Raw genomic sequence first — 18,749 nt, forward strand, 5'->3', positions numbered from 1 at the left:
AAATATATTTCCATATTCGTCGTGTTTTATTTTTTTTAATTGCAGGTTTAATGTTTTCAGATTCAGATCTTTTTGTTTCACACTCAAATCTTCACATTCAGGTCATATTTTTTCAGGTTCAAACTTTTGGCGTTGGGGGCGTGGCCTCAACTGAGAATGGTGTGGAATCATGAGGGACAGCATAGCAAAGAAGGCTCTAAATACAGTTAAGAGTTTAAAATTAAAATAAATTATTTCATTAAAATAGTAACAGAGCTGAATCACGAGTATATTTAAATTGAAAAAAAAAAAGTTTCAGTTCAGTGTTTTTATTTTTTTAAATAAACGATCAAACTATAAACTTTCAGTTTCAATTTTTTTTTCAATTAAACATTTTTTTTCAATTTGAAATAAAAACTGGCATGGCTCCATAAAGCTAAATTTTAGGCTTTTATTGAAAAACGGTGCATATTTGTGAACCAGTCGAGTTATCAAGGACAATTTGAGCAACAACATGACACGTAAATCGAGACATACAGACAGACATGGCGCCATTATAGTAGTTAGATAACCAGAGGTCCCTAGGTAATCCTAATCACATGCGAATAGGGCATTATTCACTGAAAGGCAGAAACTGTAAATATTTTCCATGTTGTGATCAGCAGGATGCATGTGTTTATAATCTTCTGTTTCTTATTTTATTTTTCAATCATAACACTTGCAGGATAAAAGCGGTTCAAATGAGATTCTCAGGAGGAGGTCTGGACTCAGCCTTAGAGGTACAGAGGGTAGAGCCTCCTGAACTGGAACAGAGACTGGGAGCCAGGCCTTCTGGTCCAACATCAGTGCCTGACTTTATAAAAGCTCTACAGAATGAATGGGCACACATTCCTACAGAAACACTGTAGGATGCCTTCAAAGAAGAGTGGAGGCTGTTAGAGCTGCATATTAAAGTGTATATATTTGAATTCTTTTACCTGAAAGGCCGTCTGGTTGTTGTAGTTTTTGATGTCTTTATTTGCTCCTCTGAACAGCAGCACTCTGGCACAGCTGTCCTGCAGAAAACAACAGAAATGACACCATAACTTCCAACCTTTCTCCGTTAGAATGAAACTAAAACCACATGGACACTATCAAATAGAAATAATGTCACAGTAGCATGACTAAGCACAAAGATGTGTTGGATTTGTTGTTTTTGTTGTGTTACCTGGTTGTACAGAGCACACAGATGCAGAGCGGTGTTTCCCGACGCATTCTGGGAACTCATGTCCGCCCCGTAGAACAGCAGGTGCTCCAAGTGCTGCACGTTACCATAGCGACATGCCTGAATTCATACAAAAACACCCACAGAATCATCATGGTTTAGGGCCAGCGATTATCCCAGTGTATGTGTGAGGGTGTTTGTTTCAGTGTGTTTGTCACCTGGTGAATTTCCTGCCAGCCGTTCTCATCTGTCATCCCTGTAACCATGACAACAAGAGCGCTTTCAGTCAAGTGTTATTTCTCACAGAGACACAAACAGACATTAACAAATAACAAAAGCAGAAACACGCTAAAGTTTAAGGGTCGGCCGTGTTGTTATTATCACACAAACAGGTGTGGGAGGAACAATAGCAGCTGGATGTGAAACAGGATTGGGCCATGTGAGCCTCCGTACCGATGGTTGCGTGGTCCTGCAGCAGCAGCTCGCAGCAGTAGGGGGCGCCGCCCACGATGGCAGAGTGATAAAGAGGAGTGAGACCTCTGCTGTCCTTGTAGTCCGGAGACGCTCCGAGGTCCAGTAGAGTCTGGAAACACCCACAGAACAGAGAAACGCTGAGTGAGGACATTTAAAGAGGAGGACTGGTGATTAACAACCATAATTCCAAAAAAGTTGGGACACTGTGTAAGATGTAAACAAAAACAATCTCTTATAAACCAATATTTTATTCACAATAAAACATAAACAACATATCATATGATGAACTGAGACATTTCATGAAAACATTAGCTCATTTTGAATTTGATGGCAGCAAAATATCTCAAAAAAGTTGGGACAGGGCCATGTTTACCATTGCGTAGCATCCCCTCTTCTTTAAACAAAAGGCCTCAAAGGTAAGACCAGTTTCTGGACTTTAAGTGGAGGAATGTTGTCCCATTCTTGTCCAATGTAGAGTTCTAGCTGCTCAACAGTCCTGGGTCTTCTTTCATTTCTTATTCTTATGTTCCAAATGTCTTCTATTGGTGAAAGGTCTGGACTAGTAGAAGAGTTCAGAAACTAAACTCTTCTCCTGTGAAGCCATGCTGATGTGATGGATGTGGTATCTCCTTTCCTCTTTAGCCTCCAGCACTGGTTCCCAGTCTAGGGTCTGGGCCCCCCTGGGCAGGGTGCCAAAGATTTCAAGCAAGGCTTTTTCCTGTTTCAAGGTTGTCAAAATTAGATTTGGATATATTAACTAAATTGAATATAACCTATGTACTTACTGGATGGTTCATGAAAAGGTCGTTCTGTAGTGACAAATGTTAACAGGCCTGTTTTAGTGGGATTTTAACACTGAAAACATATAAAGTTGACACTACTTTTGGTCCTGGGGGGCTCACCATTTTTTATGAAACAAGCAGGGGGGTCCTCCGAGCAAAAAGCCTCAGAACAACTGATTTACAGGACACGGCATCCACAGTTTCCAGAAAGAACCTCAAATTTTTGATCCATCTGACCACGGAACAGTTTTCCATTCAGCCTTGGTCCATTGTAAATGAGCTTTGGCCCAGAGAAGATGGCGGTGTTTCTGGATCCTGTTCACATATGGCTTCTTGTTGACTTTAACTGTCATTTGTGGATGGTACGGCCAACTGGGTCAACCGACAATGATTTCTGGAAGTGTTCCTGAGCCCATGCAGTGATTTCAGTACAGAATCGTGTCTGTTTTGAATGCAGTGGCCCCTGAAGGCCCCTTCAGCCTCGTCCCACGCTCAGAGATTTCTCCAGATTCTCTGAATCTTTTGATGATTTTATGGACTGTAGATGGTAGAATATTTAAAGTCTTCCGAATTTTACATGGAGGAACATTTTCCTGAAATTGTTCCATAGTTTTGAGACATGCCTTTTGGCAGATTGATGAACCTCTGCCCATCTTTACTTCTAAAATGCTCCTTTTATACCCAGTCACATGACTGGCCTGCTGACAATTAACCCAATTAGCTGCAAAATGATCCTCCAGCTTTTTTCATTAGTACTGCTTACTTTTCAGCCTCAGATCATCAAAAGCCATCATATTTAAAATGAGCTTCTTGAAATGGTAAAATTTCTCAGTTTCAACATCTGATATGTTGTTTACATTTTATTGTGAAAAATATAGGATTGCATTCTTTTTTTAATTTACATTTTGCACAGTGTACCAACTATTTTGGAATTGGAGTTGTACGATCTGTTGCCCCTCAGATGCATGAATAGGACATACTTCCATCAGGGGTTCCTATAATGTTTTCTTGTTGCAGGTTGAATAAATGCAGTCATGTCTTTAGTTTCTGAACCTATAGATTGTTCAGACATGCGGCCTGTGTTCAATATTCTACGATGACTCATCAGGTAAAGGAATATAAGAATAAGACCACTATAGAAAAGAGCCGTGTTGTTCCTCACAGTGAGAGAGGTGCTGTTCCTGCAGAGGACGGCCCGGTGCAGAGCCGTGATCCCGTCCCGGGTCCTGAAGTCCAGGTGAGCTCCTCCATTGCGGAGGACTTTAATCAAATCGCAGCTCTCCTCCAGCTGGACGGCCAGAGTCAGAGGACACTCTGGGACACAAATAACCGAGACACGGAGGTTATTACTGCTCCAAAATAAGAACACATCACAGGAAATAAAAGAAATATGTGGGACTGAGGACACGGGGTCATGGCGGCGGTGATTCGACTAGGGATGTGGAGGTTTTAATTACCTGAGGAGGAATTTTAAGAACACAATTATGCATTCATTTACATAATGGCTTTTTAAAGGTTATTTTTGATGTTTGGCTCCAGAAATATATATTTAAAAAGTATCTTAAGAACAAAACGTATCATATTAGCATATTGTTTGGATATTTGTGCGTGTGTCTGTGCTCACCTCCACTGTCTGAGTCATGGAAGTTGGGGTCCAGGCCTTTTTCTAACCATTTTGAAACTTTCTCCACATTCTTCTGATGAACATGTTCCATAAAGCGCTTTAAGTTTGCCTGAAAAATGCATTTACTAAATTTAATACTTCAATTCAGCCTTTATTGTCATTGCACAAAAAGTACAACGAAATTATCCGTGCATCCTGAATGATTAAGATTAAAATACACAGATAAAAATAAATATAATAAAATAGGATATACATACACATCACTTTCATCTCCACACAGACATTAAATAAAATTCATAGAAAAATAATAAAACGATATAAAAAATAATTATGATAAGATAGATAATAACAGAGCATTAATGTGAAGAAAAAGTGCACCTCTAACAGCAAAATCTCTTTAATATACAAGTCAGAGTGGAAATTTCCTCCACTGAGGCGATTACTCTGAGAAAACATGGAATTCCTGTTTATTATCATGCACTTTAAAAGGCTTTGCATTTCCACTTCATGTGACCATACAAAGCCTTTAGATCAGGAGAGTCAAACTCAGTCACAGCAGGGGCCGGACTCTGAATTTAGGTCTAACCTGAGGGCCTAACAGGGTCAAGATTTAACCACAAACTATCATCTCATTTTCACCAGTGAAAAGTTATGGGGGAAAAAAACAAGTGAAATTTAAAAAGTCAAAATGCTAAGTCTAAGAGCTCAAACTGAGATTGAAAAATTAAATACATGAGTACAAAAAGTAAAAAGAAATTATTAAATTTATAAAAAATAATGTTTTTCAAGTAAATATATGAAAAAGAAAGTCAAAATAATGAGTTTAGAAGGTCAAAATATGAGTTCAAATCATAAATTTTGAGTCTAACAGATAGAAATATGAGATTAAAAGTCAAAGTTAGGAATTGGAAGGTTAAAACGTGATGAAATTTGAAATATTTAGTGAAAAAGGTCAAAATATGACTTAAAACTTAAAATTGTGAATCCAGAAGGTCAAAATGTGTGATAAAAGTTAAAATTGTGAATTGAAAAGGTTAAGATATGACATAAAAAGTCAAAATTGTAGGTTTAAGTCATAATTCTGAGATGCAATATTGAAAGTATGAGATGAAAACACAAATAATTTTTTTCCCCACATTCCTGATTTTTTTTCCGATAATTTTTACTCTTTTGTTTTTCTTTTTTTTTTATCACTAAGCAAGGATATATTAAATTATCAAGGTTAAATTTACATTTTTATGTAGGAAATCTGCAGACCTCATACTGGTGGGCCAGTTAAAATAAAAATATTATATCATCCTGCGGGCCGTATAACTGTACCACGGGCCAGATTTGGCCCCCGGGCCTTGAGTTTGACACCCCTGCTCTAGATGGGTAAGCATGTGAGTCTTTGAGTGTGTGTACCTTGGTGTGAAGCTTGGCCAGCTGTTTATCGTCCACGTAGCTCTGCGTGTAAACTCTCCTCTTATAACGAAACTGTAAAGAAAAGGTCAGAGGTTAGCGATGGTTTAAGTCTCTACTGCAGACTCTTACATATATAATCAGAGCAGTCAAACCATTAAATCCCATGAAAAGACCAAAACTGACAGAATTGCATGGATTATTTTGTGTTTGTCCAGATTTATCTGGACAATCAAGCATGCTCTGCACACTAAAAGCCCTCTCTTCAAATTTGAATATCAAAAAGATGTAAGACGGGACAAAGTCAAGCTTTATTTGGGATTTTTAGCAAATAAAGGTAAGATATAATGCACATACCCATCAGTGTGACATGTAAGACTGCATTCACAGTGTCCTTGTATTAAAACTGGCTATGTAGTGTTATTTAAGCCCAGCCAGCAGGTCCACGTGGGCCCCATATGGGCTATATGCAGGCTTCAATATGGGTCCCATGTGGATTTATCTGTGGGTTCCATGGTGACCCCACCTGTGATTGTCCATTTGAACTGCAAGTGTTGATCACCCCATAACAGACCCACATAGCACCCATCTAGTAGGACTAGGATCTATCTTGATGGTGGGGCCGCCATGGAACCCATGGACAAACCCACATGGGACCCATACTGCAGCACACATATAACCCATGTGGGGCCCACAAGGACATGCTGGCTGGGAGGAAGGTGTTCCCAAACTTTTCAGCCTGTGACCCCCAAAATAAGAGAGTCAGAGTCCCGGGACTCTAGTCGAAGCGATGTTTCCAAAGCATCATGTACAAATTTATATTTTAGGATTTTTTTGCACACGTTACTAACATTTAAGTGCAAATCTCACTGAATAACTAGTTTTATTCAAAATTGAATTAATTTTAAGAATAATTTCCACAATAATGGATAAGGTAAACCAATTTGAAATTTCTCTTTGTTCTTTTGAGTCATGTGACCCCTCTGCTGGCCCTGACCTCCACTTTGGAAACCACAAAATTTAAGGTGATCAATCTCACATAGCCAAAGCTTTTTTCCTTCACTCTGCACACACACCTGCACACGCAATTTCAGCTTTAGCTCATCAGGTAACTTGTTGATACAGGTCTTTACCAAAATAGACAATCAGTTGCAAGCTTATATGTAAATGCAAAATTAAATGGAATTAACTTCAAGCTGCAGTAATTTATTAAAATGTATAGATATTATCCAGTAATGGTAGGAGGTGATGCTGGGGTTTGCAGGCTCATGTTAGCATTACAGAAAAATAAATGCCAACTGCCGTTGCTTTAAGTTTTGTAATTGCTTTCACAGTTCTATGCTTTGTTGCTGCTTAATTGACCAATCAATTAATTATTTTATTTATCTTTACTTTTAATGTTTAAGTTATACCAGGATATTTTCCTTGTATATGATTGATTTCACCAAATTTACTCTTTTGCACATTTGATGACGATGTTGACCTAAGAAGGAAGCTAATTCAAAAGTTTGTTCTGTTGTTTTATGCGTCCAGGAGTTATGGGGCAAATGCAGAACTGTGCAGAACTTTCTGGCATGTTTGGGTCAAAAATTATGGCTGCAGTAGTATGGCGAGTGAGGAGGATTGATGTTACAATGTTACAATGTCATTTAGCAGACGCTTTTCTCCAAAGCGACGTACATTTGAGAGCAAGAACAACACAAGCAATGATCTAGACAAGAAGAAACAACATCAGTAAGTGCCATCAAGTGCTTCAGGTCCAATTGGACGCAAGTGCTGCCGTGTAGAGTTTAAGGCAGAGTACCTAAAATATACGTTGTTTATGTATTTTTTTTTTTTTTTTTTTTAGTTTTTTTTTTTTGTTATTAGACAGCAACAATGAATCAAGGAAAATGTGGGATCACTAATCGCCATTCATTAGACTTCACAACAACTATTTACCAAGTACCAAGTGCTGGATCATTCCCAAAGAGCTGGGAATCCCCATTGTGCTCTGGATGTCCTTGCACATCATCAGGGGATAAGGAAATAATCCAATGAAAAGATGAAAAAGTCCACACCTTTAGGGTGGAGTAAAGGGAGGATGTGGGGTCAGTATAGACTAGGGCAGTGGTTTTCAAACTTTTTTCGCCCAAGGCACACCTAAGGTTAAGCCAAAATCTCAAGGCACACCATATTCATATCAATACAAAATAGACCTCTTAAATAATATAACAGTCAAGGTGGGCCATAAGGGGGGAAAAAGGGGAGAGGTTTCTGGGGTCCAGACAACTGGTGGAGGCAGAAGTGGGCAAAAGGTGCCTGAAAGGTGGCAAAAATTGGTCAAAGTGATGATAAAACATGGCAAAATTGGGCAAAAAGTGGCAAAACATTTTGAACATGTCAAAAAAGGTGGCAAAAACGGCTTACAATTGGACAAAGGGGTTAAATGTTGTAAAAAGGTGGTTAAAATGGTTTTAAAGTGTTTTTATTTTTTAAAAAAGAGCAAAATTAGGCAAAAAAGTGGCCACAGAAAGGCAAAGTGAGTGAAAATTAGTAAGGTGGCAAAAATGGGTTGAAAGTGTCAAAAAGGTGACAAAATAGGTTACAAGTGGCAAAAAAGGGTCAAAGTTGCTAAAACTTGGTAAAAACTGATGAAAAAATTGGCAAAAAATGTCCAAATAATAGCAAAAGTAAGCAAAACTGTCACAAGGTAGCAAAAAAATGGTTAAATGTGGAAAAAGTTCCAAAAAAGTAGCAAAAAATGGGTCAAAAGTATTTTTAAAAAGTTGTAAAATTGCAAAAAAGCAGCAGAAATGGTTTAAGTTGACAAAATTAATGGCAAAATGGGTAGAAACACTGGTTAACTTGGTAAAAAGTAGTATGAAAAATGATCATTTCAACACCAATTTCAACTCAATAATAGCTCGCCAAATGAGCTAACTGTTAGCCAGGATGCTAGCACCAATGCTACTGAGCTAACACACATACACTGATATCATCAATAAATCACAGCTGGGGAGGGTCCATTCTCTGGGGTTTCTCAAGGGTCCAGCCAGATTTCCGAGGCACACCTAGATTTGTCTCAAGGCACACTAGTGTACCTTGCCACACCATTTGAGAACCACTGGCCTAGGGTACGTGAACCCCATGGTCATGCTGTGGATGTGCAAAGCGCTTGAAAACCACCGGTGGTTTCTGGAGATCAGCAAATATTAATCAGTATTACTGATTTATTAGTCTTGAATGTATCAGTTTAGGTTACCAACATCCTGGGTGATAAACTGATTTATCAAAAGCAAAATTTTGTGAATGAAGTTCCTGATTTTCTTCTCTGAAGTTAAACCAAAAGTTGATGCTACCTCTTTTATTTACACACTGTTCCTGTATACACAGTATTAAAAAAGGAAAACATGCTGCTGTTAACTTAAGAAGGCAAAAATGTTCAGATTGTGAGTGTTAATGTAAATGAACTACATACAGCATTTTTAGCATTGAAATGATAATCTCCACTTCAGCCCCTAAAGGACGCTCAGTTTATTTTTGTTGAATATTATTGTGAAATAAAAGCAAAACTTGTCATAGTTTATTTTTTTTGTTAGCAGTTTTTATGCAGAAAAGATTGAATAAAATCCTAAATTGAGTTTTGTGTTTAAAAAATAGAGTATTTATTTTTAGATTACATCACCAAGCCCTAAAATAACTTAATTTCACTGTTTCACTTATCAAAATATGTTCTCCATTTTCCATTTTATTATCTGTATCTCATAGGATACATTGCCAATTTAGAGTATAATTTTAACTCTATATTTCTTTAAAGTTTCTTGAAAAAGGGAACAAACGGAGCAATAGTAATCATTAATACTTGCAAACTGAATTCTTGCATGCATTTTGACCAGCGAGATTGCAAAGCCTGACTTTTCACTGATGAATTTATCAGTTAAAAAACAATTAAGAGTCAAACCAATAGAAATCAATGATTCAGAGCTTTATATCACTGATTTTCAAAAGAGTAAAAAGCCATAAATCAATGTGAGTGACTAAGAGCTAATCAGCCCTCAAGTATGGAAAAACATAAATGTGGTCTTTTCATAGGATTCATTAACAGATATAAACACAGAAAAACAGCGGATTGCCCCTTTACTATAACAGAGCTTCTATCCTGTACCTCCAGGTATGGGATGGGCGTGATGGGAGGGAGAGGATACTCCTTCAGCAGCCGCTCCTCGTCCAGAAACTTTCCGGCTCGGCCGTTGAACGCCGGCTGGAAGAGACCATAGTTCAAAACATCCGACAGAGACTGAGTCAACGTCACCAGAACCTTCTGCTTACTGGTCCAAACTGGTAACTCTGGGTCCAACCGCAAACACTTCTGAGAGGGTCAGAGACAGAGAGACAGACAGACAGAGAAAGAGACAGACGGACACAGACAGACACACACAGGTTTGTCCTGCTGATCCGTTCATTAGGTTCTGATTTAGAAATTCACTCAGCTGAGATCTACATTAGTATGTCGTCTGGGTATTGTCTTTTTTTTTTTTTTTTTTTTTTTTTTTACCGTCTGCTGAAGGTCCGGGATGCCGATGCGGACGACGATGCTGGTTCCGGAGGGCGTGTCATCTCCGTCGTCGTCCCTGGCAACAGCAGAGCCTGTCGGGTTGCCGTTTGTAACCGCCTGTTGCCGTTGGCGATCATGTTTGGTGTCAGCAGCCGGACTCAGAGGCATGTGGCTGAAACAGGAAACAGAAAGAAAGCTACGTGAGTAAAATCATACGTGTTTAAGGCTCTGGTATAATAGCCAGACGTGTGTGCATCATCACATCATTGTCTGGGGGCTAGTCCGGGATACGAACAGAATTACCAGCCTGGTCCTGGTGTTGCCAGAGCTTTGTTCTTGATTATTTCACAGTTGATGCTAATAAAAGCAGCGTTATCTTGCTTTTCTTCAACTTGGGGAAATTTGGGAACCAGTAAACACGACAAAATGACCCGTAATAGATTAATACAGGCCAACTACATCAGGAAAAACCTTTAAATTTATGACCAAAAATGCAATTTATAAAATGGATCCTCACAGGCAAAATCAGCCTAATTCAATCTCCTCTTGTACTGTCCACCGCAAAGCAGCACGCCATTTAACCCCCTCGCCCTGCTTCTATTTTCCTTTCTGTTGCTAGCGTTGGCGTAGACCAGTGGTTCTCAACCTTGAGGTCGGGACCCCCTTTGGGGTTGCGAGACAACTGAGAGGGGGTCGCCAGTTGCCTCTAAAAAACTATGAATATTTTTACAATTACACTGTTGCTGCTTTACACCAATATTGTCAAAATTTAAACCCCTTTTCATCATTTTTCCCACCAATTTTACCACATTTTAAAGTTTTAAACCCTTTCCACCACTATTTTTTTCCCGTTTTTGCCACTTCTAAGTCCAGTTTTGCCACTTAAGCTGAATGTTGTCTCTGTTGACCCATTATTGCTACTACTTACCCCTTTTAACCACTTTTTACACTCAAATTTTCCCATTTTAACCCCAATTTACCATTTGATATGCCCATTTTTGCTAGTTTAACCAATTTCTGACTTTATTTTCTTTCTCAGTTAACCAATTTTTGCCAAATTAATGCAATTTTAGCCACTTTAACTCATTTTTACCTTTATTTTGCCATTTTTATCTAATTTTTGCCACTCTAAACCATTTCTGCTACTTTTAAAATCCAATTTCACAACCGTTTCCACCATTTTTGCCATTATTAACCCACTGTAGCAGTTTTAAAAACATTTTTAATATGAATTATGAATATCACAGTTTAACTTTACAAAGGACCATGGTTTTGCTGGCCTTCATGGGCCCCCAGTTTGCCTGGGGGCCAGAAAGCTCTCCCTTTATCCCCCCTTTTAGACGGCCTTGTCTGCACATGACTATTCCAAATTGTGCATGGCTGTATTCAGCCACCTTCAGGTACAGTGGGGGTCCCCGGTCTCTGGCAACTGTATTTAAGGGGTCACGGGCTGAAAAGGTTGAGAACTCCTGGCTCAGACAAGGAAGGGAGACTGACGAGGTGCTGGGATTGTCCTACAGGATGGTTTTCTCAACTTTTTCTCTCCTTTTTTAAACTTTTAACCTTTTTGCCACTGTACAATCAAACCCTTACAGAGCTGCTAGCATGGCACTTAAGTTCATTTTAAATAATGCATACCCTAAAACAGGTCATTTTCTTGGAGGCATTTATTTTTTATTGGATAGGGAGATATCCTTGCATTATTAAAAAACATTAACAGCTGGGTGTTTGAGAGACACAGAGATAGATTAGCATGACTCTGACAGCCTCCCACAGACTTTTCTCACTGCCGACATTTTGCATTTTTGAAGGTGTAAGTAATAACAGCGATGATGGCTGCTCTCCATTAAGGTGCCCCGCTGCATAATAAAAAGTAACACCGCCATATTAATTTAATTAATTACACTTGTGATTTCCAGGAACACTGTGACAAAGGTCTGCTGACGACTCTCCAAAAAGCAGGCAGCTCTCTGCAGTTTCGTCTGAATATTATTCAGATTGTCTGCTGACTCCGACCTCCACCTTCTTCAACGCTAATAATGGCCCGCGGATGTTACATCACATCCTGTTTTTCCACCCCGAGTAAAATGTGCTCACACGCAGAGAAACATAAAACACACACAGAGGTGTGGAATCGCTCTGGAGGAAAGTTCAGCCTCCACTTTAACAGCAAGGCTTGAGATCCTACTGGAAGAGGAAGAGTATCAGGCTTCATGGGACCTCTGTAATACACACTCCAGTTCCTAAAATGCTGGGACATGGTGTAAGATGTGAAATAAAACAAGAAACAGTGATTTGCAAATCCTTTCAGACCTATTTTCAACTGAATGCCACACAAAGACAAGATATTTTTAAACCTCATTGCCTTCAGGGTTTGTTAGAAACTACGACTGCAAGCAGAACTGAAGGGTCCTTGCAACCTGGTGCATGTTTTCCTGTTTGGATTTGGCCATGGGTCCAAGAGGCTTTTTTGTAGGTCAGATGATGACCCATATGCAGACAAATAATCAGAAGCCTAGGCTGAATGATGTGCGGGGGCTGAATATTTAAAGGTAAAATTCCAAAAATTAGGGGCAGAAATGATGAATTGCCAGAAGGGAGTGCTGTGACAAAGTAATGACATTGATGTATGAATGTGTTCAGGATCAGTGTGCGATCATCCTTGTGAAGTTTGGTAATGATTGGCATAAGTATTAAAAACTTAAAAGGCATTATTGGTGTATTTTCACTGCAAAAAAAATGTAGAAAAAAGTAGTTTAGATTGGGCTCTGATAATGACCCCACCCTCCAGTAAAAACTCACAGTTTGCACAACTTTAGATCTCCAGGTTGTCTAGTTTGAGCAGAAAAATTCTGGAGTCAATCAGATGAAATCCCTCGGAGGAGTTATTTTAAATGTGTAAAGTGCCCATCAGTGAAAAATGCCAAGAAAATGCCAAAATTTGACCTTTAACTGTTTGTAGTGTGGTTCCTGTACTTTTCACAGGATGGCACCAAGAGACTTTTTTTTTCCTCCAATCATGACACATATGTGTACCAATTTTCATGCATGTAACTCTCACTTTTGGCACCCTACAGGAGCCACTGTAGGATGGAATTGCAAAGTTCCACCACCAGATGTCTATTTCTGCAGGGGGACAATTTTGCAAGAGTACCTTGATACAGACAAGATGGCCGACATACATCAATCCATACCAGAAGTCCATAGTCTAAGGTTAGACTTAGGCATCAAAATCCGAGTGGTTAGGTTCAGGGTAAGGCAGTGGGGAAGGTGATATATTTCAGATCCAGCACCAAGGGTTTGGCTTAGGTGCGTAAAAGACTGAAAAACACTGGCAGCTGAGTCCAACTAGAAGAAGAAATTTCTGCTTGGGACTTCCGGCATGGATTGGATGTATAGCGACGCCCATGTCAGCCATCTTGACTGCAGTTGGGTCCCTCTCCAATTTTGGAGAAAGTTAGGTGAGTTCTGGGGCATGTTAAGGCCCCCAAAACAGGCCCCGAATTGCTGAAAAGAGCAGATACAATAGGGGCCTCGCCGACCATAGGTCAGTGTTCGGGCCCTAATTATCAGGTATAAAAGCATCACGATAAATAATGCATTAAAAACCGTCATCACTCTATGATGGATATTACAACATGGGCTCAAGAAGACTTCAGAAAACCACCGTCAGTTAACACAGAACATCCCTGCATCTACAAATGTAAGTCAAGACTAAACCATGCAAAACCAAAGCCATACAACATCCAAGAGCCCCAGAGGGGAAAGGACCATGCAGACATATCAACGCAAAGTTTAAAAGCCACCTGTGATGATGTGTGGGTGTATTAGTTCCCATAGCATGGGTCACTTGCACATCTGTGAGGGCATTATTGATACTAAGTAGGTACATACAGGTTTGCTCCTGCTTCCATCCAGACAATGTCTTCTCCCTCTTTTATGTAAGATTATCTTTTGCGCATTTTTACCTTTTTTTTTCAGGACAGCTAAAGAAAGCATAACCAGCATCTAACGACTACATCTTTTTCGGTATGCTTATATCAGCAAGACAAGCGACAAGTTATAACAGCATGGCTTCACAATATAAGAGGGCGGGGCCTAGACTGGTTTGCATGCAGAAACACCTGACATGTAAGATAGACTGTTTGATATATAAACTGCACAGGTGTATTTCACATTCATCTGTGAAACCTTCCATAGAATGGGTTTGGGAAGGGAAGGATTTGTCAGAAAGTTCTAGGAAGGTGATTGGACGAACATTCTGTGGTCACTTTCATTATGGGCCAATCAGAGCGGAAGTTTTCTTCTTCGTTAGTTTTTTTTTTTGTTTGTTTTTTAAACTACGAACAGAGGACATCTAAGAAAACTCCAGAACACTAACCAGCATCTGAGCACTGATATAAGGGGATAAAACCTTTAATTTTGCACTCATCAGCACTCAGGTGTGAGGGATCAAGAATGACAAAATAAGAGAATTTTTAACTCTATTTCACTGCATTTTTATCAGTTCAACAATTCTGTATAATTACATGATATGCACAAATACGTGATTTAAATACGGTTGAGTATTAATCTAAACATGCAGAGTTTGATCTTAAAATAATGAAAAAAATGCTCTTTATATTTGAATCAAACTTAGTTTGAAAAAAATATCCTGCTTCAACAGCTTGATAAAATTATTTTTAAACTCATCTGAATGCATCCTTTCCATTCATTGTGTTCATAGCAAATTTAATATCAACTACTGGTGCTGAAAATAGAATTAAATCTTACTCTTTTGGGAGCATACCAAAGAACTGTGATTGTTTTTACAGTTAATCTTAGTTTGGATGTTACTGATATCTGTGTTGTCTGTGTTTGCACACAGCCCTGTAGTCTCGTGCCCTTATAAGGGCATAAAAAGAGCATTTATCCCTGCAAATTAGGAGAAACCTGCACATGCATTCAGCTTACAAGCACCTGACATTCCTCAAAACACAGGTGAGAATAGTTCAGCAGTTAATTCCCCCGTAGGTTCCTCTTAGAAACATCTGAGAAGGATTTTGGTGAATGAGGCTCAATATTCTTCACACAGCTTACAATAGATGCTTTCATTTCACTGCAACAGAGGTAGCAGAAGAACCAAGTAGTTACAAGAAAAATGCAGTTTTACAGCTCATGAACCACAGCATCACTTCAGTCTGTAATTCTCCACTAAAGTTCAGTTCAGGCTTGTGCAAGTTCAAAATCCTGTTTTGAAGATGCTATCAGGATAAATGAAATTAAAGTTTAGTCAATGACTATTTCCACATTTTTTAAAAGTCTAGATGCACTGCAGAGATGGCCTAGTCCGGTGTTCATCAACTGGAGGCCTGAGGGCCACATCAGGCCCCCTATGGCTTCCCATCCGGCCCCGAGAGGATTATTAAATTCAGACGATTTGAGAGGGCAAAATATTGTTTCCCTCTCTGTCCTGAGGTTTAAATAAAACCTTTAACCTGGGGGCTCATCAGACATGAAGCACACCAGCATTTCTTTAGCTTGGCATGGTAAACACATCCTTGTTATTGTTATCTTGATTAAAGTTGAGTTTTTTGGCATCATGTTTCCACATAAGACTCTTGTAGAGTGTAATTCCACCCCCAGAGAATCTGCACTGATCTGTTTCCTGCCTGTGGTTTTGGCCGATCACAACACAGCATTTAGCACCAAACTCAGTGATAGACATCAAGAGGGATCTATAAATATGAAGCTGAAATATCTCAATCACCCCCTTGTGGCTGGCTGCAGTATAGGCGACAGGGACTGGTCTCACTGTTAAAGGCGTAAAGATCAATTCATTTTGAAAGGAATTGTTTTTACGATTATGTGTTAAATAGATGAAAATATTGGTTTTATACAGTTTATTTCAATGTCCAGCCCCCACAGCGTTGCTGAAGAAAAAGCTGGCCCAAGTGAAAATGATGACCTCTGGCCTTGTGGTTGGGTTGCGGCCCCATGTAAGCAGGCGACCCCAGGTTCAATCCAGACCTGTGGCTCCTTTCCTGCATGTCTCACCTCTGCAACTCTCTCATCCCTGCTCCCGGCTCTATCCACTGTCCTCTAAAACAAAGCCCACACATAAATCTTTACAAAAATCTCTGGAATCATCCACATGAATTTAAAGACACTGTTTGCATATTAAGCTGTCATGCACTTTTAGTCAAAATTACAAACTAAAACTCACAATAGAAGTCCTAAATTGACCCAACTGTGCAGAAAATATTGCACACAGCATTTTAAGACTTTTGCATCAAATTTTCTCTCTCATCTTTTCCTGCATCTGATTAAAAAGTGAGCTCCACAGTGACAAAGACAATGACAATAATTGAGATGAAGGAAAAGAGTCTTGCTTTTTTAAAAGTTTCTGTTCAGACCTCACATATTTTTACACTTTTAATACTCCCACCACAACCTCTGCGTGTCGTGTCCCTGCTGTGCAGCTGGTGTTGTTCTCTATTTGGCGTGAGACGCTGATATTACTCATTAGACTATCATCTCTATTTATTACCATTTCAACTAATTAGCACTTGATTACCAGCCGTGCTAACCAAGCAGAACGGGACTGAAGTCAAAACTTAACGACGGCTTCAATCACAGCTGAGGATAAAAGAGCGAGCGATGCTGAGCAAGAGGGAGAGAGAGAGAGACAGAGAGAGAGAGAGAGAGAGAGAGAGAGAGAGAGAGAGAGAGAGAGAGAGAGAGAGAGAGAGAGAGAGAGAGAGAGAGAGAGAGAGAGAGAGAGAGAGAGAGAGAGAGAGAGAGAGAGAGAGAGAGAGAGAGAGAGAGAGAGAAAGAGAGGGAGAGAGAGAGAGAGAGAGAGGATGAGTTGTGAGTTGTCATAGAAACTGGAATAGCAGGGAATCCTGTGCTAACCTCGCAGTGTCACTCTGTGAGTGTGCTTGTGTGTGCGTGTTAAAAAAAGCCCCCTGATCTACATGCTCGCTGTTACCATGGCAACGCGGTTGAACAATTTTCGCAGTTCCTGTTTTAAAAACTAACAACCTACCTGCTGACTCTCTCTCTCTCTCTCTCTCTCTCTCTCTCTCTCTCTCTCTCTCTCTGTCCTGTCAGCCTCGCTCGGCCCTCTCAGGCCTCATCAAACAGCCGTCCACACTCTCTGGCACACTTCTGGGACACTTTTGGAGCGTTCACTGATAAATTAGCCATCGTTTGGAATCGATTTCTGATACAGAGATCAATAAAAAGATAGTAGGAGAGGCAGATGGGCTGCAGTCTGAGTTCAGAGACAGTTCAGATGTGAAGAGGCTCGAGTGTTTGGAGAGGGATCTCACCTCAGAGATGAGCCGCTCCGCAAGGACACTTGTGTGTTTTCAGTCAGCTATAACTCCTCATACACACCTGCAGGCCTCACAGATTACCTGGATATATCACAGCTTAGCGATGGGCAATACAGGGAGTTTTTAAGATGATACAAAATATGATGTAGGATGAAAATACAACACTAATTCCAAAACTATTCCATTCACAACAGACATCAAAACTGAGACGTTTTACCATTTCATGAAAAATATTAGCTCATTTTGAATTTGGAGGCATCTCAAAAAAGTACGGACAGGTCAAACAAAGGTTGGAAAAGCTTGGAGGAGCATTCTGCAACTGATCAGATTAATCTGCAACAGGTCAGACACGGGACAGGGCATGGCCGCCATAGAGGGGATAAAGGGGAGGGCTTTCAGTAAAACCGCTGTCCATTGTAAAGTTAATCCGGTATTATCCCATTTTATATTTTTCTAAAGATTTATTTTTGGCCTTTTTTGCCTCTATTGGGTGGGACGGTGGATGGGGTCGGGGGCGGGGGGTGGTGCCACGGGCCGGATTTGAGCCCGGGTTGCCTGCGTGTATGGCGTGCGCCTTAACCACTCGACTACCAGCGCGCCCCCATTTTATGTTTAACCTGATTAATAACCACTCTTATCAAAGTGACAATACATTAACTTTATTTATTCATGCTGGAGTACAATTAAGCCAAGAAGCCTGATAATAAAGTAGAAGGAACTGAAATAACTGTAAGGGAAAACAATTATATAATGGCAAAATAAAGAGACAGACATTGGAAGAAATGGTTAAAAGTAGCAAACATTGGTAGAAAAAAGTGGTGAAAAGTTGCAAAACTGTGTTAAAGGTGACAAAAGTTTGTTAAAAATGGTTTGAAAGTGGCAAAAATAGCTGCTTAAGTGATGAAAATGAGTTAAAAGGCACCACAACGTCGCAAAAATGTAAAAAGTGGTTAAAGAGCAGCAAAAATGTGTTAAAAGTGGCATTAATGGAAAACAAAAGGCAAAAAGTAGCAAAATGGGTGGAAAAATAGGGGAAAGCGGTAAAAAGTGGCAAGAATTGGTCATTAGTGAGACAAATTAGCAAAGTTGCACAAAACTGTGTTAAAAGTGTTGAAAATGACAGCTAAACTGATGGAAATAAGTTAGAAGGTACCAAAACTTGGCAAAAATCGTGAGGAAAAGTCATGAAGAGTGGTTAAAAAGCAACAAAAATTGGTTAAAAGGATTTAAAAAGGGCAAAAAAAATGGGTTGAGTGACAAACATTGATAAGAAAGTGGCAAAAAAAAGGTCAAAAGTGGTAAAAATGGCAGCTTAAGGTACAAAAAAGGGGTTGAAATAATAAAAAGCAGTTATAAAGTGACAAAAAATGCATCTTAACTAATAAAAGGGTTTTAAAAAGTAGACCGAGTTGGGTATAAGTGGTAAAAA

At 39.5% G+C, this 18,749-nt stretch overlaps 1 protein-coding gene across 3 annotated transcripts in view; it reads right to left on the reverse strand.

Moving 5' to 3' along the window:
- shank3b (SH3 and multiple ankyrin repeat domains 3b) overlaps nt 1-18,749 on the reverse strand; it is a 65,883-nt gene that overhangs the window by 28,256 nt on the left and 18,878 nt on the right. For all 3 annotated transcript variants that reach the window (XM_041781283.1, XM_041781282.1, XM_041781284.1), the window contains exons 2-10: nt 10,002-10,173; nt 9,612-9,815; nt 5,468-5,539; nt 4,064-4,172; nt 3,602-3,753; nt 1,637-1,766; nt 1,402-1,439; nt 1,187-1,303; nt 957-1,034 (exon numbers count right to left, since the gene is read on the reverse strand). In XM_041781283.1, the coding sequence (XP_041637217.1) occupies nt 957-1,034; nt 1,187-1,303; nt 1,402-1,439; nt 1,637-1,766; nt 3,602-3,753; nt 4,064-4,172; nt 5,468-5,539; nt 9,612-9,815; nt 10,002-10,169 (1,068 nt within the window). In that variant the 5' untranslated portion in view covers nt 10,170-10,173. The remainder of the gene's footprint in view (nt 1-956; nt 1,035-1,186; nt 1,304-1,401; nt 1,440-1,636; nt 1,767-3,601; nt 3,754-4,063; nt 4,173-5,467; nt 5,540-9,611; nt 9,816-10,001; nt 10,174-18,749) is intronic.

Source organism: Cheilinus undulatus, linkage group 23, assembly GCF_018320785.1.
Source record: "Cheilinus undulatus linkage group 23, ASM1832078v1, whole genome shotgun sequence".
In the NCBI taxonomy this organism is placed as follows: Eukaryota; Metazoa; Chordata; class Actinopteri; order Labriformes; family Labridae; genus Cheilinus; species Cheilinus undulatus.